At 51.6% G+C, this 21044-nt stretch overlaps 11 protein-coding genes across 11 annotated transcripts; 3 read left to right on the top strand and 8 right to left on the bottom strand.

Moving 5' to 3' along the window:
• Positions 1 to 310: 310 nt before the first annotated feature.
• On the bottom strand, positions 311 to 2266 carry EDD37DRAFT_565524 (uncharacterized protein; the record flags this gene model as incomplete). The annotated part of the gene is made up of 3 exons (XM_062814055.1): positions 311 to 1570; positions 1593 to 1975; positions 2029 to 2266. The coding sequence occupies 3 exons, from the start codon at positions 2264 to 2266 to the stop codon at positions 311 to 313; spliced, it is 1881 nt and encodes a 626-aa protein (XP_062669680.1).
• A 762-nt stretch (positions 2267 to 3028) lies between these two features.
• Positions 3029 to 4887, bottom strand: EDD37DRAFT_564969 (general amino acid permease; the record flags this gene model as incomplete). Its single annotated transcript, XM_062814029.1, has 4 exons — positions 3029 to 4071; positions 4127 to 4183; positions 4280 to 4708; positions 4764 to 4887. 4 exons carry the CDS (start codon positions 4885 to 4887, stop codon positions 3029 to 3031), a joined length of 1653 nt encoding a protein of 550 aa, XP_062669679.1.
• A 226-nt stretch (positions 4888 to 5113) lies between these two features.
• On the bottom strand, positions 5114 to 6009 carry EDD37DRAFT_440505 (pyridoxine/pyridoxamine 5'-phosphate oxidase). The gene has a single exon (XM_062812748.1). The coding sequence runs from the start codon at positions 5872 to 5874 to the stop codon at positions 5533 to 5535; it is 342 nt and encodes a 113-aa protein (XP_062669678.1). The 5' UTR covers positions 5875 to 6009; the 3' UTR covers positions 5114 to 5532.
• A 592-nt stretch (positions 6010 to 6601) lies between these two features.
• Positions 6602 to 8361, bottom strand: EDD37DRAFT_632534 (uncharacterized protein). The gene is made up of 5 exons (XM_062816732.1): positions 7969 to 8361; positions 7733 to 7910; positions 7502 to 7674; positions 7350 to 7449; positions 6602 to 7292 (listed from the first exon to the last, which is right to left on the bottom strand). The coding sequence occupies exons 1-5, from the start codon at positions 8233 to 8235 to the stop codon at positions 6982 to 6984; spliced, it is 1029 nt and encodes a 342-aa protein (XP_062669677.1). The 5' UTR covers positions 8236 to 8361; the 3' UTR covers positions 6602 to 6981.
• On the bottom strand, positions 8362 to 9929 carry EDD37DRAFT_632533 (microsomal epoxide hydrolase). The gene is made up of 2 exons (XM_062816731.1): positions 9688 to 9929; positions 8362 to 9550 (listed from the first exon to the last, which is right to left on the bottom strand). The coding sequence occupies exons 1-2, from the start codon at positions 9739 to 9741 to the stop codon at positions 8837 to 8839; spliced, it is 768 nt and encodes a 255-aa protein (XP_062669676.1). The 5' UTR covers positions 9742 to 9929; the 3' UTR covers positions 8362 to 8836.
• A 48-nt stretch (positions 9930 to 9977) lies between these two features.
• EDD37DRAFT_440361 (kinetochore Sim4 complex subunit Fta4) lies at positions 9978 to 10942 on the top strand. Its single transcript, XM_062812740.1, has 2 exons — positions 9978 to 10283; positions 10346 to 10942. Exons 1-2 carry the CDS (start codon positions 10121 to 10123, stop codon positions 10873 to 10875), a joined length of 693 nt encoding a protein of 230 aa, XP_062669675.1. The 5' UTR covers positions 9978 to 10120; the 3' UTR covers positions 10876 to 10942.
• Positions 10943 to 12458, bottom strand: EDD37DRAFT_440373 (translocation protein Sec62-domain-containing protein). Its single transcript, XM_062812744.1, has 2 exons — positions 11843 to 12458; positions 10943 to 11791 (listed from the first exon to the last, which is right to left on the bottom strand). Exons 1-2 carry the CDS (start codon positions 12291 to 12293, stop codon positions 11010 to 11012), a joined length of 1233 nt encoding a protein of 410 aa, XP_062669674.1. The 5' UTR covers positions 12294 to 12458; the 3' UTR covers positions 10943 to 11009.
• Position 12459: 1 nt separating this feature from the next.
• Positions 12460 to 14997, top strand: EDD37DRAFT_440363 (uncharacterized protein). The gene has a single exon (XM_062812741.1). It carries the CDS (start codon positions 12743 to 12745, stop codon positions 14666 to 14668), a length of 1926 nt encoding a protein of 641 aa, XP_062669673.1. The 5' UTR covers positions 12460 to 12742; the 3' UTR covers positions 14669 to 14997.
• On the top strand, positions 14997 to 16433 carry EDD37DRAFT_440371 (uncharacterized protein). Its single transcript, XM_062812743.1, has one exon. The coding sequence runs from the start codon at positions 15326 to 15328 to the stop codon at positions 16250 to 16252; it is 927 nt and encodes a 308-aa protein (XP_062669672.1). The 5' UTR covers positions 14997 to 15325; the 3' UTR covers positions 16253 to 16433.
• EDD37DRAFT_440365 (uncharacterized protein) lies at positions 16434 to 18744 on the bottom strand. The gene has a single exon (XM_062812742.1). It carries the CDS (start codon positions 18379 to 18381, stop codon positions 16615 to 16617), a length of 1767 nt encoding a protein of 588 aa, XP_062669671.1. The 5' UTR covers positions 18382 to 18744; the 3' UTR covers positions 16434 to 16614.
• On the bottom strand, positions 18744 to 20561 carry EDD37DRAFT_440385 (Alpha/Beta hydrolase protein). Its single transcript, XM_062812745.1, has 5 exons — positions 20326 to 20561; positions 20179 to 20276; positions 19952 to 20132; positions 19315 to 19904; positions 18744 to 19247 (listed from the first exon to the last, which is right to left on the bottom strand). Exons 1-5 carry the CDS (start codon positions 20429 to 20431, stop codon positions 19107 to 19109), a joined length of 1116 nt encoding a protein of 371 aa, XP_062669670.1. The 5' UTR covers positions 20432 to 20561; the 3' UTR covers positions 18744 to 19106.
• Between the last annotated feature and the right edge of the window lie 483 nt (positions 20562 to 21044).

The following is a 21044-nucleotide window of genomic DNA, read 5'->3' as shown; positions in this document are numbered from 1 at the left end:
ATTGGAGCCAATGGCATGGATTGCGGAGATGGCCTATTGAAGCAGGAGAGTCCTGGTTACACTCTCCTTCTACGGAATAGCCTCAAGTGAGCCGCTGCATGATGAGCGAATCATTCTTACAGTCGAGATATCTTGACAGCAGGTAAGCCTATTCTAGTTGTGGAAGCCCGTCGTGCTCAAGGAGACTTACATACGCCGCATATCTCTGGAGGCCTTTGCATCCATTGTCGACATCTTATTACTTGCCGCTAGGGAGGCCGAGAATCCAACACTACACATATATTAGGATACTTTCGAAATGATATGCTGCTCAAGTCGATACCACTCCCTCAGGAAGACGAATCTCTTTGGCGATTTCGCCTTTGTCCACTTCCTCTCCATTCGACGGATTCACCACCTTGTCTTCCATCACAATCAACTTCTCCCCCTCCTCCAGCGGCTCGTGTGTGAACTTGGTATTGTTGAGATACCAGCACAATCCCTCCACATCGCCTGACCTCTCCGCCGCCGCCCAGCCATCTCCAAACCATCCAAAGTCATTGTCATCCACGGTCGTCAACTCATAATCATCGAACCTGACTGTCTCTAGAGCTTTGATTGCGTGAACACTGCTTCCGGGCCACAGAGCGGTGATTCTGCCTCTTTTTCGTTCTTCCGCCGTAGCATTTGGCGGTGCAGACTTGTACCAGCTTCCACATTCAGCTGAAAAGACAGTGCGTTTGAAATATGCATCGCAATAATTTGTGAAGTTTTCAACCGGCTTTCTCTTCGGCTCGATCGTCTTGACGTTGCCCTGCCCCAGCCTCCGCAGGATTTGACCCACGTACAAGGCTATAGCTTCGATGATGATGAGCAGATTTCCGTTGCCAACGCCAGCATTGGGACCCAGGGATTGGAAGTAGTTGGGGAAGCCGTCCGTCGCAACGCTAAGGTAGGTCTCTGGACGGACTTTGTAGCGATCCTGGAGGTTGACCCCTCCGCGCCCGTATATAGGAAATCGACCCTGGAATGAGGTATCGAAGCCCGTTGCGCATACAATCGTATCCACAGCTCGATGTTTTCCGTCCTCCGTGACAACGCCGCTCTTGTCGATATGCGAGATCTTGTCGTGTATGGCATTCACATTATCAGCACTGAGCGCCTCCAGGTAACCCGGTCCAGGTGTCAGTCGCTTGCACAACGGAGGAAATTCAGGTAAAAGATGGTCAGCAATATCGGGCTTCTTTGCTAGACGTTTTCTCATGTCCTCTTTGTATGATGTTGTGGCATCCTCGTGTTCTTTGGTGCCTCGATGAGTCATCGCATAATTACCTTGCATTCCAACTTCGAGTGCTTTTCGATACTTGAGGTACGAGGCTGGGTCCTTCTTCCAGCTCTCAATCTCCTCCGGCGTGTACTCGAAGTTGCCGTCCTGTCCGTTGTTCCGTTCTCGGACCAGCTCGTTACCAAAACTAGCAGCGATCCACGTCTTTCCACGAATATAGCAGTCCATAGACTTGACCTTTGACTGGAGTGTGGGCACTATTTGAATGCCACTCGACCCTGCACCGATGACTGCAATGCTTTTGCCCTATTCTATGTCAGCAGTGGACCGCCTGGAGCACAATTGGACCTGCCGTGGCATCGTAGCTGGAATCCCAGTCGGCACTATGCAGTAATCTGCCTTTGAAGTCGTGCAATCCCTTGATGTCAGGCCATCTCCATTCGTTTAATGCACCAACGGCTGTCATAAAGACATCACCGACGTCCTCCACAACTTCATCCGAGTCCCCCTTGCGAAATTTGACATGCCATTTGGAGGTTTCTTCGTTCCAGCGAGCCTCGATGCACTTATGATTGAATTTCATGAACTTTCGGACATCGTACTTGTCCGCGATCCGTCGCCAATATTCGAGGATTTCAGGAGAGCCGGCGTAGAATTTGCTCCAACTTAGATTGGACTCATAACTCAACTGGTACGAATGCGCCGGTATATCTGGATTGGTGTTAGCGATGGGGACATTGCACAGTTGGTCGAGTGTTCCGTACCACAAGCGCAGCCAGGGTATCTGTTCTCGAACCACGTGCCGCCTATCTCAGGATTTTTTTCGTATATGGCGAGCTCGATTGATGGTAGAATCTTAGGAAACTGAATAGCGGCGTTAATTCCGGACACGCCAGCGCCGATGTGAATGACCCTGAGTGGTCTGGGTTCGTCAATGGCTCTTTCTGAGATCAATGGATGCGCATATTCCTCGCCAGTGACCTTGTAGCCAACGGAGCCCATCCTGACAGAAGCCTTTGATTTGTGATGGCAGCCAAATAAGGATGAGGGATCAAATTGAGCGGCTAGCTGGATGAAAGCGAAGGACGATAAAGAACAAGACCTTCAATGGTAATACAAGCCCTTGTAGTCCTGTATGTTTAGAGCATGAAGAAGGCGCAAGAGATCTGCCAAAGTATGAAACCGTATCCGGGAGTTGTAGCTCTTTGGACGCCTGCCACGAGGTGTCCATGGGCAGACCAGACCATTTAATGGAGACCAAAGGAGTAAAGGAGCCCCGCATTGGTTCACGATGATGCCTCCATAGCGGTGGTGGTCCTGAGGCATCAAACCCTTATCGGAAAAATCGGTCACAACTGTGGGGATAAAAGTCCCGCACAAGTTGTGTATTTCAACATTCCCTTCGTCTGTGAAGCGCGGGTATACTTTTGATTCGTGGGTGTTGTGCACTATCCGATCAACTGATGACACGAATAACGCGAGGAAGGGAGACGCGGGATAAATCCGCTGAGGGAACCTTTTGGTGGAGTGAAACCCAGGTGGGATATTTCCGAACAAAAGTGCCATCAGTAGATTTGCCTCGGCACAAGGCAAGGTATATATATGTTTCCAGCCATACGACGTCCCTCGCAAGCCATCAGAGCAGGTGCCTACCGAAATCTCGGGCTATTGCTGTTGTCCATACACAGTACCCTCTGGATTCATAACCACGCTCCCTCATATTAGCGTCTCGCTTTGACAAGCGATGGCCCTAGAACCATTCCCTTAGTTTGTATGCTTCTTTCGTAAAATGGTGTTAGCAAGGCCCTTCCAGGACCACATTCCACTGAACGCCCTCTCAACGAAGCCTTGAGGCTCGGGTACCACCAAGTCCTCGTAGTCATTGACCTCCTGGACCATGCCGTTGAGGCCGAGATCCGCTGTGCCGATGCGCACATACTTGGTCTTCTTGACGAACTTCCAGATCACGGCGGCAATAGGGAAGACGGCCAGCAGGGTGTAGTCCAGGAAGAACCACTTGATGTAGAAGGGGCTGATGACGTCGAAACCGAGCAGCAACATCAAGGCCACCGCGCACGTAGCGCCAATGTACGCAACATAGGGCTGGAATTTGCCCTTATAAGGGAGACTGTCGCGGGAGATGCCCTGTTGCTTCAGGTTGTAGTAGAAGTGGATGAAGGTGACACAGGTGCAGAAGTAGTTGAACTGACCACAGATGGTGCACAGGTCGATGAAGTAGTCCAGGACGGTGACGGCGCTGTCGCTGGCGCCCATCATGGCCAACAATCCGATGAGCAGGCACGTGCCAACGGCGTAAACGGGAATACCACGCTTCGTGGTCTTGCCGAGGAAGGCGGGGGCACGGCCGGACTGGCCCATGACGAACAGAGCGCGTGATGCGGCGAAGAGGACGCCGTTACCACAGCTGAACACGGACGTCATCATGATGGCGTTTACGAGGTGAGGCAGCCCGTTAATGTTCATTCGTCGCATGGCAATCGTATACGGCACGGCTGCGCTAGTGCCGTGGCCAGGGACGGTGCCGGCAATGAAAGCGGCGAGCGACTCGTCGTTGTAAGGGATGACGATACCGATGGCGAGCGCGGAGCCAGCAAAGAAGAAACCAAGACGCCATTTGAAACTGCTGAAACAGCTCGGCAGGACTCGACGTGGCGATCGGGTCTCTCCTGCGACGGAGGCGACATACTCGGGTCCGCAGACAGCGAAACTTGCAAACGTCATGCAGCTGATTACTCCCCAGAAGGATCCGAGACTTCCAGTGGTCAGGTATTCGGCGAAAGCACCGGCTTGAGTGTAAAGTCAGTGATGGAACTTGTGCCTCGGTGCGTTGATAAGACTCACGATTATTCCAGTATCTGAATCCATATGCATCGCCGATTGGATTGCATCCAACCATCGCTAGGAATAGTCAGAAATTTGTTCATTGGTGAAGACGGGGCAGATCGAAAGACTCGTGCTTCAACAGCCAAGCCTTCCGGAAAGAGGGACACTCACTGAAGAAGGTGAAAGCAAAGCACATGAAGATCAAGAAAAGCTTGCCCAAGCTCATGTAGAACTCAGCTATGCCAAACCATCTGGTGTCAATGAGGTTCAAACCCGCGTAAAGAACGAGGGTGACGATCACGACAGCCTCAACGGGGATCTTGTCTGTCCAAAACGTGAGGAGAACGTGGAGAGCGGTGATCTCGGCGGGGACGAGTAACGCTTGACAGAGGAAGAAAGCCCAGGATTGCGAAAATGCGAGAGCCTCGTCGACCCATTTGGCGGTGAATGTGATGAAAGGACTTGGGATAGGAGCGTAGCAAGTCATCTCGGCAAAGGATTCGTTGACACCCCAGACGTTTATGCACCAGAGAGAATAGGCAAGGAAGAGACCGGCCGGGCCGCCGTGAGGGAGGTAGGTTCCCATGGTCAGGAAGACACCTATGTTGAGCCATGGTTAGTCCACAACTTCATAAGGCTAATCGAGTAGGCGTACTGGTTCCGATGGCACCTCCAAGTGCAAAGAGCTGGACTTCCTTGCCACCGAGCTTGCGCTGAAGGTGGGCTGCCCCCGAGGGTATCGTCGCAGCCTCGCCGACGTCGACGTCGACACGGCCCATGGGCTTCTCCGTCATGTCAACGACCTTTGATTCTTCCACCATTATTGCGGCGGAACTGTGGAGATGAAATGACTGTTTGAAAGTTGTATTTCGGTTTTCTCGCAATTCAAGGATGATGATGGCAAGGGTCCCGACTTATATCTTGGACAGAAGAACAGAAGGCCAGCCGCTCTCATGTACATGTCCGCCCACCTGTAGCAGCGGGTGATATCCGATCGATAATTTCAGGGTCAACGTGCGGTGGCCAACCATGCAGCCCATGTTGCATATCATCTTATCAGTGATCGGCGTTTCGCGACGGTCCGTTTTGAGGTTGCATTCTCCGCATCTAGAACTTTAGATAGGTCCCATAGATAGGTGCGGGTGTACAAAAGGTGACAACGCTATCAGAATCCCTGCAAACAAGGTTTGCGCACACCTCCGTGGAATGATATAGACGGAGGAGAGCACCAAATTATGGATCATCACGCTCTAGACTTTCCGCGCAAGGCAGCAATGCGGAGAACTCTTCCCTTGGCGACCAAGATAACCATGTCGTTCCAGAACTCAGAGAATGGCCAAAGACTGAAATGCAAGCCGACAGTTGCCCGTCAAACGGACAATTCGACTCTACCAAGGCAGATGCTCATGATTTCCCTTTCAGGCTTACGGCCATAGGATGTCTTGTTGCCAAACATCTTCTGCCGCGGTGCGCGCATATCTTAGCCTTCCGTGAAGTCGGTCAGCTTCTCCCTGCCAGAATTCTACAGTATCTGGAGCGATTGCGTACACTCGCCACTCCTGCGAAACGTACTGTGGATCGCTCTGAATATGCGCATTGGCCTTCTTCAGGCTTGCCCGAAGTTCAGAAGGATGGGTGAGGATGCGACTTTGTGTCGATGCTATTGCGCTGACTCGTGATGCCATCGGACGATCGAGAAAGTCGGCGGCGCATTCCTCAGCAGGAACTGCAACTGCAAGGCCCCGGACCCGCACTTGACGGCCCATCTGGGGCCAGTAGAAGGTGAGGGCGATATGTGGATTTGCTGCGATCTGCTGTCCTTTAGGGCTGTCTGCCTTGACAGCGAAGTGCCAGCCTCGCTCATCGACGTTTTTCAATATCAGAACTCGAGGATCTGACCATCCGTTCTCGTCCACTGCATTGGCGCCGATGAGTCGGCCATGATGGGCTAGAACCGTTCCCGAGTGATTGGATAGCTCGTACGAGTAGATGCAGGAAAGAATGCGCGAAGTTCCTGTTGGTCAATGAGACAAGGCCCGAGGTAGTGGATGACTAGGAGGGAAACACTGGAGGAATTCCGCTGGGTTTCCTACTGATATATGAATGCTTGCTTCGACGTTGTGCAGCCAGGCGAGTCGACGCAGACAATGACTCCCACGAACGTATATCCGATGTCGCAACGGCACGAAGACCGTAACCTCTGACGAGGTGTAATTGTTCCACATGTCTTTGCACAAAAACTCAAACATCGCGTGAGAATCGTGGTCAAAGGCTCAGCGGACGACAGGATTGACTGTGAGAAGCTTCGATCTGCTCGGAGAACATAATAGGCATTTGCAGAATGGGAGGGAGATATCCGCAAAGGAGAGGGAGGTGTGAGTGGAATCTTCGTCAATCGTCATCCTGCCAAGGTAAATTCATCTTGGCTCGGCCGAGGTACTGTAAGTATGAACTCGACAACACCCATTACTCTCTGCCTCACCACGATCCTCACGAAACAGCACACAAATGGATGAACACTTTCGAAACCCGTCGAAGCACGATAGCGAAAAGCAAAAAAACTTTCTCCTTCAAGGCATCCACAGTATTTTTGCGGTGTGTTGAAGGTAAGTGAAACAGTCTTGGACGGTTTTTTCCGAGAACTACATTCACAATTCTTCATTCAAAGCGCCCATTAACTATGAAACCTGCTTTTTTGGCAAGGTCAAGAAGCGGATGGCTTTGTCTGAATTGTTGACCAAAAATTCGAGATTCAAATACATCTAGCTTGAATTTCTGCGATTGTACCGGGATGGTGCGGCAGGATATCCTGACCGACAACACAACACCTCGGAACATATGACCAAATCGCTGCTCTCACTTGCCTGACGAGGTCAATCCCAACGACCTGAAGCAAGCCCCATGACTAGACTGTCCTCGAGACTGGTCCACCCCGGGCCGCCGAAGAAGTCCTTGAGCAGCTGTTCGGCCTTCTTTCTTGGTTTGATGTCACTGAGGTCACGACCTTCGTTCTCTGGTGCCTTCGGAATCTTCTTGTTCTCAGGTCGAAGCTTATGGAGCAGGCCAATCACATCGGTCCAGTTGAATGTTCCAGCGAATGCGAAAAGTCGCTCCGATTCGACCTTTGCATCAAGGAGTGCCGCCACATGTATACGCGCACAATCTCTTACATTGACATGCCACTCTTGCAAACAAACATCAGCTTACATGTACAACACAAAGATCTGGGAAAAAGGCTTACGAGGCGGAAACATCTTCAATGCCATGTCGTCGCCCTTCAGCAGATTCAACATCCAGGCGCCAGTACTGCCCTCAATCTCCGGCGCTAGAAATGTTCCTATCTGCGAGATCGTCACCTCCTGCCAGCACGCGCTTGTGAAGGAGTTTGCTTACATTCATGTTCGGCAGAACCGAGTTCAGAGCAAATTGAGGTTTGTTTTCATTGTACCATTTCCATGACTCACGTTCGCCCTCGGTCTTACTTGCTGCGTACACAACGAACGGGCGCTCCTGCTCAGGGGCGCTCTGTGCCCATGCTGCCTGGACGGCTGCATCATTATAGGTGTCTGGCGACTGCGTCAGTGTGGTGCACACAAGCGTTGTCATGCGTTTCCGGCCACTTACTCTCGTCAATGACCTCCTCCTTGTTCGGCGCCGGAAGCAGGGCGGCGCTAGATGAAGACGTGATCACGACAGACTTGACTGAAGACTCTTTGGCCGCCGCTTTCAATATGTTGACGCTGCCTGCAACCGTCTGAGGGATCACATCCTCGGGATCTGAACTCCAATTCAAAACCGCCGCCTGCACCGCCATGTCAATTCTCGGATCCATCACGCTCACGGAGGTAAACATGACGCACCACATGTTCAATGCCAGCGACGCCCTTGACAGCCTCGTCGTAAGCGCCCGGGGCATCGAGGACTGGCACCAGCACGGTTTCGAATCTCCCCTTGCCGTACTTGTCGTCGAACAGCTTGTTCAACCACGGTTTCTCGGCTCGCACGGTACCACGGACATTGTATCCCTCCTCAAGCAAAACATCTGTGACGTGAGAGGCTATGTATCCATTGGCGCCCGTCACAAGCACCCATTCGCCTTGCTTGATTCGTCGCTCTGTTGAAGTCATGGTTTGAATTGTCGAAATGCTGACCACTTCACAATAATGAGTATTGAGATTGATGAAACACTGCAACTGGAAACGCAGGTATGAAGGTCAGTTAAATACTTGCGCCTGTCGAAGATGAATTAGTCACCCTCACCTGAGGGAATCTGTGCAAACAGCACTGTATGAGGCTTGCATAATAGCCCCACGATGTGGGCGCTTATCGTCGAGCTTACAGATAGCGCCATCGAGCCTCGACCACGATAGTTACCACGGCATTGCACGGGGTACCGTTCAATCTGTGCCGTTTCCCTCGCCAATGACGTCCCTGGCGTGATGACATATCAAGTAACTCTTTACTAATACATGCTAACTCTGTATAGAGTTCACTGCATTTATATCTGGACTAGATTCCGCAATGATTGGGAGTCCATGTCCACCGTGGCCGTCCGATGAACAGCCCTCGCTGTAAGCCACAAATTGTGCAAGGCTGGGTATACGCCATATGCTGGGAGCCAACACTTTTGCTTTGTAAACCTTTGGCAGACGATGAACGTCTATGCTAGTTCAGCAGTCCCTATACAGGAAGAAACACGCGAAACCCATCTATCACCACAATTGACATTTATAAGCGTGCCTTTGACTGCTGCTGATCCTCCAGTAGTTTCATCCCAGTGACCTCCTCCAGTTCGCGGACAGCCTCGTTCGACCGGCCAAGAAGCACTCTGATCGTCCTGATCCCCAGGCTTTTAGCCGTCTTGAGGTTCTCGCCAATGTCATCTAAAAAGACAATGTCCCGGGGTTGGATATCACGCCCCCACTTCCGCCGAACCTCCTCTATGGCATGCTCGTAGATGTCGCGATTGGGCTTCCTCATGCCAACGTGAGCGCTGCTGACGAAGACTTCGAAGAAATTCCGCACGTCGTCGGGGCCGATCTTGTTGAATTCGTGGCCCTCAGGAAATATCGTCGTGTTGGATAGCGCCGCCAGCTTGTACTGGCCCGACGCTTTCAGTTTCTTGAGCGCCGGGTACATGTACGGATCGGGCGTGCGCGACATGCTCATCATGGTCCAGTACAGCGTCTCGGCGTCGATGTCTGGGACTGGTGGCGGGTTGTCGTTGTTAAACTTCTCGCGGTGGAATTTCGCCCATAGGTCTGGCCGTTCAAGATCGGCCTTGAACATGCGGAAGTAGTTTGCGTCGTTGGGGATTTCGCCCCGTTCGAGCTTGTGCCATGTTCCGTTCGGTGTGAGCTCTCGGATCGAGTAGTTGATGTAGCCCTTGGGGATGCCCCGTTCGACTTCGAAGTCCAATATCGCTTGGAAAGGTGAGACGACCTTTTGAGCGAGGGCTGTTAGTGATGTACTTCACTCGACTGGGGGCTCTTCGTAATAGCGTCACTCAGTCCTGAGCCTGACCGTTTGTTTCGAAGATGCCCTCATGTTGTTGCCCAGATAGGAGGATTCTGACTTACACAGACACCCCCAATATCGAACATCAGCACCTTGGGCCGAGCTTGCGACGCCATGGTGATAGACCAAACCTTGGCAGATAGTCCTGGACTGTACGATACCACCAGTCAAATCAACAACAAATGCCTCTAACTATTAACATCGCGTTGTCCAAAAGTATCTGCACCGTCTTGAACCGACAGGGTCGACGATTGTCATCTTGCTGGCCGACCCTCTTTGAGACTTGAGCCGAGGCGTTTCTCATTTCCGCCGGGGAAAAGATACCCGCTTGCCGAGATCTAATCACTGAACTATCTTATCTTATCGATACTCATTAATACGCGCCCAAGCAGTTTCACTGACCGCGTCGCGGGAATCTTTGCGCAGGCACAATGCTTGACAACGTGCATATAACTCCAAGGAGTAACACCATAGCAGCGAGCCTGAGCACGCGCGATGGAGGAGCAGTCGATAACGGCAATCAAAGCCGCCTTCATACGCTCTCAGGTCCGACACCTCTCCACGCCCCTGGAGCTTTCGACCCAATGGCGCGATCTAGCAGCCGATCCAGACCAAGACAAATTCAGCGACAAGAGCATACAAACTGTCATCGCTAAAGGTAAATACACAGCGGTGATACATTTCAGGCAACATATGACTAACGTGGTACTTTGTGAAAAGTTAACGAGAAGATCAAACAGCACAATCGTATGGTCTTCTCGCAGCAGTCGCAACGTCTAGTCGCTGAACAAATCGAGTCACTACACTGGACCTTGGTGGACGCCGAGAATAAACACGCAGAGACAAACATTGTCATTGTCAAGAGAGACGCAGATCTAACGGACGCCTCGGACATTGATGCCCTCCCAGAGGCATATGAGGACTTGTACCTCAATCCGGACCACGACCAAGATCGTGCGACAGACGTAGAAGCATCGCACGCCGAGACCTATACGACCTTGCGCGAGAAATTGAGCGAGCTAGCCCGCGAAAGAGACGCAATGAGACAGCGACTGTCCAGACACAAATACCTGCAGAAGCTGTTGGAGCCGCTGGACAACCCGCAGGCCAGTGTTCAGCCGAATCTGGTCGCTCGAGACGGGGAGATGAGCAAAGAGCTCGATCGGATGAGAGTACTGCTTGCACGGGTCACGGCAAAGGTATCTGATATGGACAAGACGAAACAACACAACATCAGGCAACCAGGGTGAAAGAGAACGCAATGGTTGGACGTTTTGACGCAAGCCCTATCTAACACCACATTCTATCACCGGCTATCGTGATACCCAGAGCGCCGTCACATGCAGATGCTACCCACTCGGACGCCGCAAGAGATGCCCAGACATCAATCATCGTCGACTTGCTCGACTGTCGGAGGAGCGTGTCGTTTGGCCAGTGCGGACGTGGCGCCGGGATCCATACCTGTGCTGGTCGCAGACCCGTTTGCTGGCACAGTTGTTTCTGATGATATGGCTGCTGGCGCTCCCTTTTCATCAGACGGTGCGAGCAGCTTTTGCGCCTTCTTAGCCTTCTTCTCCTGCTTCTTTCTCTTGACGTCCTCCTTGGTTTCATGCCATCCCCAGAGTGGCTTGAAACTGTCAAAGAATCCCACGTCTTCAAACAGATTCGGGTACAGCCACAGGCCGGGAGGGAAGAGGAAAAAGGTGATGAGGAAGAGGATCAGTCGGAAAATAGCCATGGCGAAAAATAAACCGATCAGGCCCATGCCACCCCAGGAGAGGTACCACACACCCTGGCGCATGAATCTGGGCCACAGAGGGAAGAGGACAAGAGTGAACACGGCGAGCACCACCACAGCTGCCCATATCTTGGTCTTCCACTGTGAGCCCTCATATAGCCAGACGTAGTGCATCATGGGGTCGAAGTCTTGTTGTTGTTCGATCTTCACGTGCCATAGCCCCTTGACTCTCTTTTCTTTCTTGGGTTTGGCATGGTCGTGTCCCTCGTGTGGATCTTTCTTGGACACTCGTAGGGCAAGCATGGATAGAGGAAGGAGTTGGAGGGCAGAACGAGCCTCAAGGTCGTTTTCGACTTTGGGTAGGAGAGAATTCTTCTTCTGGGCTTTCTTGTATGCGTCTGAATTCAAGGCACGGAAGGCTCGTTTTACTAGGGTTTGTTAGTCAGGGACCAGAGTGAAATAACACGGCTTTGCCCTACCTTTGAACATGTCTTTTCGCTCGCCGTTGAAGATACACGTCCTGGTCTTCAAGTCTCGTGATCGTAGGAATTTCGCAACGGCCAACGCCTCGGGTTTGGGCTGGACACCGGCATTCAAGTTGACAGGAATCTGTTGTACTTGACCAGGCGGCGGTCTCTGCTGTCCCTGTCCTGGTTGACCTTGTCCCTGCCCTTGTTGCTGCTGCTGCTGCTGCTGCTGCTGGGCTTGCTGTTGTTGCATAAACTGTTGTCTGGCCTCCGCCTGCTTCATCTGAACAAATTCCTGCGGGCTCATACCGGCTTTTGCTGCTTCCTGTTCGATCTGTTGACGCTGAAAGGCTTGGAACTGAGGGATCGTCATGCCGCGCTTTTGAGCCTCCATCGCTATCATCTGTTCGATCTGTTGCCGCGAAAAGGGTTGCGCTCCCGGAGGAGGTCCTGGTGCGGCCATGATGATGGATGTTTAGGGACGAAAATTGAGTTGAGTGCGTTGTTTGCAGGCGGAACTAAGTACGGTGGTCGATGTGGGAGGGTGTTTCTCCTTGCTTGTAATAGCGACTAAAAGACACGGTTTGTCGATGAGACTAGCAGCGTGGCCGCGACAAAAGTGTCCCCCGGATTTAACTTGAAAAGACGCCACAATCTTCTGTCAGCCTCAACCCGCCAAGTCTGTGGCTGTATTGTCTCCCAAACGTCCGTCGCCGCTTCCTCTCGTCCTGAGCACTTCGATTCGATATATCACCTTTCGACGAAAGCGCATATCAGTCCGACGATTGCCTCATAAGCAAACGGAACGAGGTGCAGGCTCATTCCACCAGTTACCGGTCATGATGCAAATCAGCCGGTGACATCTCACTTGCACGAACAATGTCATCCTGAGCCGATTGCGACCTCGCGCAGATGTCGCTAAGCTACTCGCCCAGTTCCGATGCTGTACCGGATTCATATTGGAGTACAGTATATCTATCCACGCGAGATGCGGGTGGACGAGTGCCAATCGACTTCATAACCCATCCGGGTATCTACCTCACGAAAGCGTGCTTTCCTCATGGTGTCTACGACGATGTTCCTACACAGACTTGCATGTCCGACCTCCTAGCAACTTCCTTTCGTCGCATTATCATCGATCTGTATTGGGACAGTATCAACCTTCAATTCAATCTTTGTCCAGTCGAACTACCTCCATTGGCTGGCAACTCGACGAGCGGCTATAGTGTTGATACTTCCGCTCTATATTCCATCACTGCTTCGAGCTTTTCCACCGCTACATCCCCATCGGGAACGCTGACCGCTAGCGATGCTGGATCATTGGCCAAGCGTCAGTCAACTGAAAACAATTTTACATCTGCCGCTACAACGTCCACTGTCAGCAGTACACCAACGAGTGCCTTGCCAGTTCCGACTACGACTGGCGTTTCCGGTAACGAATTGATCGAGCTAGGACCATACACATGCAGTCTGGATCTGAATCTGGAATCAATTATGTCCTTCTACAGTGATTACTTCGACCAAACATCGAATACGGTCTCTGCCGACATTCATTATTTGACCATCAATCTGCATGCTGCCTCTCCATTTACATCTCCATTGGCTCCTGCTGATGCACCTATGCAAGGAAGAGGACCTGGCAGTAGTGACCTGATTGGAGCACAATTCAAGTCTAATCTACCTCTAACACTCTATACACCTGCGGAATTGTCGAGCGATCGAAGTGACCTCAACAGTTCATGGTTCCGTGATGACTACGGCATGATAACAGATACGGACTATTTCACAACAACGAAAACGGATGGCGACGCGAACGGCAACACCGTCACCCAAAACGGCTGGCCAGGGCTAGAATGGATCATTGGCACAGCGCATCGGCGGCTACTATTGAGTTGGGGCGAAGTAGACCCTCAGATGGATGCATATGAATTTCAAAATGACTCCGCCGTCTTCAGCGACGACTACCTTGCCTCGAGTCAATCAATATCAGTGAACAACGCCGGCACTGTCCAGTCGGGCTGCTTTTTCGAAGCGGGTAATACTACAGTCCAAAGTGTGAATGCATCCTGGGCTTTTGCAGTCGCAAATCAAGCCAGCTCATCTCAGGCCTTGTATCACCTGGCGCAAAACCTCACTGCCTGTGGGATATCTCCCATATTGAACATGACACTTGGCAATGCAACAGTTCAAAACAATCTGGACCAGTATGCGCAATTCGCACAGTCATCAATCATTGGATGGGCTTCTGGAGAGCCTCGAAACTCTTCCCAAACCAAGAGGGCCGAGACAAGCCGCAAAGCAACGTCCAACGATTATGCTTGCGCCGTACTCGACTCTACTAGCGGATATTTGGGCCGCTGGCGGGCAGACCAGTGTCAGAATAAACGTCGTGCAGCATGTCGAATTGCCAATGAACCATATGCCTGGAGGTTATCGACGTTCAATGTGCCATATTCGTCGGCTCCCAATGCATGTCCGAACTCGACAAAGTTCGACCTTCCCCGGACAGGTCTTGAAAACACGTACCTCTACCGACAAATCCTCAACGATACCAGTTCTAGTGATGGGACGGGTATTCTGTCAGGAGTATGGATAGACTTCAACTCACTGGATCAGGCCGGTTGTTGGGTTGCGGGCGGACCCAATGCGTCCTGCCCTTATTCTACCGATCCAAAGAGTGAAAATCAACGTGAGGTGCTGATCCCGACCATTGCAGCATTGATCGTTTTGCTTTTAACAGTGCTGACCTTGTTGGTCAAATGCAATGAAAACCGAAGGAACCGCAAGACCCGCAGAAGAGGGAACGATGGTTGGGAGTATGAAGGCGTGCCGTCGTGAATCGACCAACACAGTTTCTGAGAAGACCCTTGAAGAATCTCGCACGAAATACGGAGGACATATCTGGTTACAAAGCCCTGCCGTGCCCTGCATCTTCAGAGTCAATAACACTACGGGTCAATATTGGGCCGGCCAGTGGGGTTCGGTGACTTTTGTCGGGAGCCTCGTTTCTCATTCCGCCGAGACCACCTTCTCAGAGCTGCGCCTAGATCACTTCTTACCTCAGCAGTTTGACATCAAGGCATACCGGTAGCCTTGTTCGGAAGTCCTGTTGCGTAAAGCACTGTTGAAATCATGCCATGATCAGTTCGGGTGTCGATGAGTCCACACGGCTGAAGTGTAAATGCTTTGAGCATGACAAAGCAATGGCCAGGCTGCGATGGCGACATCCAAACGGCATCAAAAGCGGTTTGCGGGACAGTCCCTTCTGCGATATATAAGGAGCACGCGAGAATCCACGAATTGCTGCATCTATCACTTTCCAACAATCACACCATTTTCAACCACCAACTCCAGAACCGCTCTAAACAGTAACTGACCCTCTCCACATTCCCCTTATATTCAAGCCCCACATCCGCGGCAACTGGGATACCGGCGGTTCTCCAGACTTAATTGTACTCACAGTCATCAGCATCAAACCCCCATCGAAAAAGCAAAATGGCTGTAAAGGTTGCCATCGCTGGTGGAACGGGAAACCTTGGTCCTGCCATCGTCTATGCCTTGTTGAACGCCGGCTACCATGTGACGGTTCTCACCCGCAAGGGCAGCAACAGCGCTTCCAAACTCCCCAAACATGACAACATCTCAGTCGCCGAGGTAGACTACTCGTCCGTAGAATCTCTGACCGAAGCCCTCAAGGGCCACAAGGTCGTTGTCTCAACCGTGGGCACTGAGCTGCTGGGCGGCCAGGATCCATTGATCGACGCTGCCATCGCTGCGGGCGTGACAAGATTCCTCCCGTCCGAGTTTGGCAGTAACACGCCCAACCCGAAGAGCTCGCAGCTTCCGGTATTCCAAGCCAAGGTCAAGACGCAGAAGTACTTGAAGGAGAAAGCCGCGCAGAACCCCAACTTCAGCTACACGCTTGTCATCAACGGGCCCTTCTTCGACTGGGGCATCCAGGTCGGCTTCGTTGCCAACCCAGCCAAGCACGCCATCACAGTGTACAATGGAGGCGACATTCCTTTCAGCGCAACTAACCTCGATACCATTGGCCAAGGTGTTGTGGGCGTCATTGAGCACCTCGACGAGACCAAAAACCGTGCCGTGTACATTCAAAGCACGGCCACGACCCAGAATCAATTGATCGCCTATGGCAAGGAGAAGGACGGCAAGGACTGGGACGTCACGCCCAAGGACACTAAGCAGGTGTACAAGGAGTCTCTGACCGAGCTGCAAAAGGGCGCCGATGGTAACATTGGAGCCGCCATGATCGGCTTCATTTTCACTTCAGTTTTCGAGGAGGGCTATGGTGGTAATTGGTCTGACAAGACGGATAATGAGCTACTGGGCCTCAAGAGCTTGAGTGACAGTGATGTCAAAGCGCTCGTGCAGGGTCTCTTGCCGTCCAGCTCGGCGCTGTAATGGCTTGATACATCAGCAGCGCGAGGTTCAGCAAGTTAGATAGGACATGAGGGAAAACAGTCTCATCATGGATTCAAATTATCATTGTGGCTCTAAGATTCGCGTCTCAGTCTGTTGTGAGCTTTGCTGTACTCGGTATTACATATCCCCAACCGATGTCGAAATCAAAATGTGGTGTCATGTGTCGTGCTATATGCAGCCTGTGAATGTTTTGATGAGTTGAGTCCAATCTTGTGCATATGGCGCTCCCAGCAGCGATATGCAAAGGTCAATCCAGATAGCATAGATCCACAACCGGTCATGGAGATTACGGATTTCCCTCCATCCGTATATGCCCATACCAAAATTCGGACTGATCAAGATCATATCCACGAGTCTCCATTGCCGTTAAGAAAGGTGGCTGTGGCTGTAGCCGGAGGCGATCCGACTTTGAGCACATTTGCAGGATTCTTGTGTTCCTCTTGCTGAAGTTGGTGTACATGTGCGTATGTATTTAAGTGTTTCCGTCCTCGTAGTAGCCATGGAACACCTTTGGGTCTGTCCTTGTGCTTCGTAGCTTGTGGCTTCGGTCGTGGTTTCGGGCACAAAGCGCAGTATCGACTACCCGGATGGGCCGACACATAGTCTCCATTTGGATGCGGTGCTCTGTGTTGATCGAGATAAGGACCAGTGCGATTCCCACGTCCGTGACACAGATCGACATGGTCATTGGCGGTCATGGCGGGCTGGACGGGCAATATGGGGCCATGCTTGTCTGGAACTAGGTCTCGTAGGATGGAAAGTGTGGACTTGGATGTTATTGCTCTCTGCTGCCGTGGCTGATTTGCGATGGATATCTTCCCCTTCGTGCGGTGCGGCTTGTGGTCGGATGTCAAGTACAGGTCAAGTATCTCATCAATGTCGGCGATGAGGTTGTCTTGTTTGGGGTAAGGACCATCTGCCAGCTCTTCATATGCTGGACCATGCCAGTCACACGGAAGCAAGAGTGCTTCATGCTTCTCGCGTCGAGTGATGTCGAAACCGCCATGAGTTTGATTGCTGCAGTCGGTCTCACTTCGATTGTCACAGAGTATCGAAGTCCACGACGATCTCTTTGAAGTAGCCTTGTTCAATGTCTCATTGGCAGGCTGGAAGGCATGCTCCGTCCTATGTTTGGCAGTGGACTTCTCCTTCTGGTTCCCCAGACGGAGTGGTGCAGGGACCAGTTGATCGCGTTCACCATCTGACAGGATTCCTGATCCAAACTTTCTTCTCTTGCTCCTGGCAGGGACAATTGGGCACTCGGCCACAAGTTTTGTTTCTGATTCATGAAGCTGAAATCGACTGCCGGGGGCTGATGCGGGAGGTACACCATTCTTCCACAGCAAACTCGTAGAGTGATGGCGGTCATCGAGGAAATCATCTTGAACCTTCGAATAGTTATTGCCATTGTCCTGGCTGTAAACGCTCCTGCTGTCTTCTGTGCATGCCTCGTCAACGCTGAACTCATCCTCTACCCACTGTTTTGGAATCACCTTCAGCCATCCATCAGGTTGAATGCGGACAAACGCGTTGCCTCTCTTGTCAGGATCAAGGTCGCCAAGTCGCTGAACCGACTGCACCTTAACCTGCGGCGCACGATTCACATTTCGATAGCACGGAGGTGATTCTGCAATTTCTTCCTGGCTGTCAAGCTTTGGGCTGTACGAACCAAGTTCAAGTACTGATCGGTTGTATAGTCTTTCAGACGGCCTCACGGGTATTGGCGGACGCAATTTAGGTATCGGTCGTGGAGAGTTTGGGCTTGATGGTCGCCGTTGCGTTTGGAAGGAGCTTGATGTTGTTTTAGCGTCCTTAATACTGCCTCCATTTGCCTTTCCAGCACGAGTCTTCGATCGGAACAAGGATAGGGACAATACGGAGCTGCTGCGTTTCAGGCCTGAAGTAAGCAGCCTGGATAGATCGGTTGACCTGCTTGCTGGCAGCGATGTGTGAGGGCTTGTCCTCGGGGAAGTGAGTGGGGTGTTCGATGTGCCGTGGTGGCAGTTGCGCCTGCTAATGGTCGAACTCCGTGAAGATATCGTGGTAGGATAATTTGTTGATATCCAGCTAATCATGTCCAGAGACCCTGAATGCAGGCCAAGGTCCATCTACACAAGGTATAATAGCTGTTAGATGTAAATGGTCCCTATCAGTTTAGCAAATTCTGGGTCATCGATGAGAGAGGGTGACCGCATGAGAAGGCAACTTGAGGTCAGTATAAGCCTTGGGTTTGCCATAGTGTCATCCGAAATTCAGCAGGTTGTTCCAGAAGTTCTGGAACAGAAATTGAGGTGACGGTTGCCAACTTTGTGAACAGTAAAGGAAATTGAGGTGATGAGGGCAGCGTTGGATACAATGAGAGCAATCAAAGCGTTTGATCATCAGCCCGGGCTTCACGGTGAAGTGATGTTCTGGCACAGAACCTTGATGTAATGGCAGTGAAGACAAGGCCCTGCCAGTGACTGTCTTGCCCGCACATAATCCGAGAAGCAACACCATCAGACAGGAGCCTTGCTGCTATGAGCTCTCGAGGAATGAAGCACACTCGTCGAACCGCAACTGCAGCGCAGAGATCCAGAGAGAGAAGGGGGCCATTTGGACAGCTATCACAGACTAGGTGTTCTGTGGTAGCTTGATCGCTCCCAGCAGGAGTGTTCGCAGAATTACCTCTATCTGGTCATATCAGACGCACCTTGTACCCATCCTGGCTGGCCTGTTACTCATTTCGATATCCGTCTCGTGCCATTATCCGGGGTGAACTGTCTCTCTGAGCTCCTGAGGAGCATAATAATGTCCGCGTAGGGACACGTCCGGAAAGCTGGACCAGTAGAGATCATAGTCTAGCTTTCATCCAGGACTTTATTGCTGCTCCCTGCTCCGTTTCAGTGGTCAGGCCGAATCGGACGTTCATAATGGGGGCGATATGCGCTTCGTGTGCACCAATCACATATGTGATGCCATCAGGGTTGACCGACTATTCGTGTTTGAAGTGTCAGCTGAAGTCCCCGGAACATTTGAGTGCGAATATGAAGCTTGCATACCTTGTACTTTTTGACCCAAGCGTCGATGCAATCAAACAAGAGCTCGTCAGATCCCACGGTGCAGAGTACATGCTCGACCTTTGCGTCCTTCCACCAATCTGCCGGAGCCTCAGCAGCCTCGGTGTAGAAATCCGACTCCCTCCCGCCTAGATATGTTCTTGCCCACATCTCCCCACCATATGGGCTGACGAAGTCTTTCTGGAGATTGCGGCGTGAGCTCTCCCAATGCATACCGAAGTGGACCCATGGCGCAACCAGCAAGAGCGCCTTGAGTTTGTCTCCATCGGCAAGCTTGAGCTCAGGGAAGTCACTTGACGGGTGCATAAGGTGGGATAGAACCGCCAGACACATATTGCCGCCTGCAGAGTCACCGCCCAAGATGATGTCGGATGCCGGACGTTTTAACTCGGTCATCACGTAGCTGACTGATTCAACGGCTTCCCGGACTTGGGTGGGGTAGGTAGCATGAGGTACAAGCGTGTACTCAACAAATAGAAATGCAACAGGTATATCGCTTTCTTTGAGGGTTGTCTGAACGCCATGGTAGAACTTGAGATGGGTATCTTCCCCATCGAGAGAGAATCCGCCACCTACATCGGCTTTAGCGTCCGTCAGTTGTGTTAGTAGGCTGGCTTACCATGATAGTAAACCACGATGTACTTCGCAGTTTGATGGTCGCCCATCCAGAAGGCTTTACAGCCCGACTTCAACGTCACAAATTCTGGCTGGGATCCGTTGTCTTTGCACCACTTCTCGTAGATCTTGGAGAATGGTTCCGAGATAAACTGCATCTGGCCGGTGCTTAGGTTCTTCACCGCCTGAGGTAGTCAGTAAATGTCATGAATCATGCATAGGTTGTGGTACCGTTCGAAGAGCTGTATAGAGGATATGTTCCTTAAAAGTGCGCGTGCCAGCTTCCCCTCGGAAGGGGGCTGTGACTGCTGCAAATGCCACCGTACACACTTCCCATATTGTTAGCCAGGAATGGCATCGCGGAGCGCGGAGCATTACAAGTTGTTAGAAGCGCTGGCACGATAGCCAATTTCTCCAGAAAGGAAATCTCTTCCACTGGGGTCGAAATCACCTGTCCAGGTGTTGGGGGTACCAGTTCTGCCATATTGAGCGGTGAGGGATGGAGGTCGAGGCACGAAAGCTATTCAGGCGTAATTGCGTGGGAAGAAGGCCTAAAGGAGGTCGTACCGGTGAGCTGCTCGGCGCAAGGTCCTTCGGTACGTGAATGCCGTGTCGAATTTCGTGCTTTTGGAAATAGTTGTAGTTCTTCTAAGACTCTGGGAGAATATAGTGAATATGAACGCTGAGGCAGATGGAATTCTCCGCTGATGTCAGATGCTGGGATCGAGACTGGGATCGAGATTGCTAGCCAGTAAAGGTAAGTCGTGTCACCTTACTCGACGATGTGATCGGAACGATGAAGTTATTACTCGTGGATAAAGGCAATAGGTACGAAGTACGGAGTACGATTGTTCAAACGTCTCGACTGGGTCGATTCGGCCCCCAGTGACAACCTGGAATTTAGCCGCCAATGCAGCTGACAGCCCAATTACAGTAATATAGAGCAAAAGCGGCCATCGCATGGACCAAGTATGCCTTGCAGACTGGGATGCGTCTTACCGGTCAGAACAGGGAAATCCTGAGTGATGTTCTTGATGAGCAATGTAGTTGATAATGACCAATCTATCTTGTTTGCCGCGGTGCCACGGAAGGAGAAT

Source organism: Exophiala viscosa (assembly GCF_022695815.1).
Source record: "Exophiala viscosa unplaced genomic scaffold EDD37scaffold_6, whole genome shotgun sequence".
NCBI lineage: Eukaryota > Fungi > Ascomycota > Eurotiomycetes > Chaetothyriales > Herpotrichiellaceae > Exophiala > Exophiala viscosa.
Note: the sequence above shows the minus strand (reverse complement) of the source record. Positions and strands in the feature narration are given on the sequence as shown.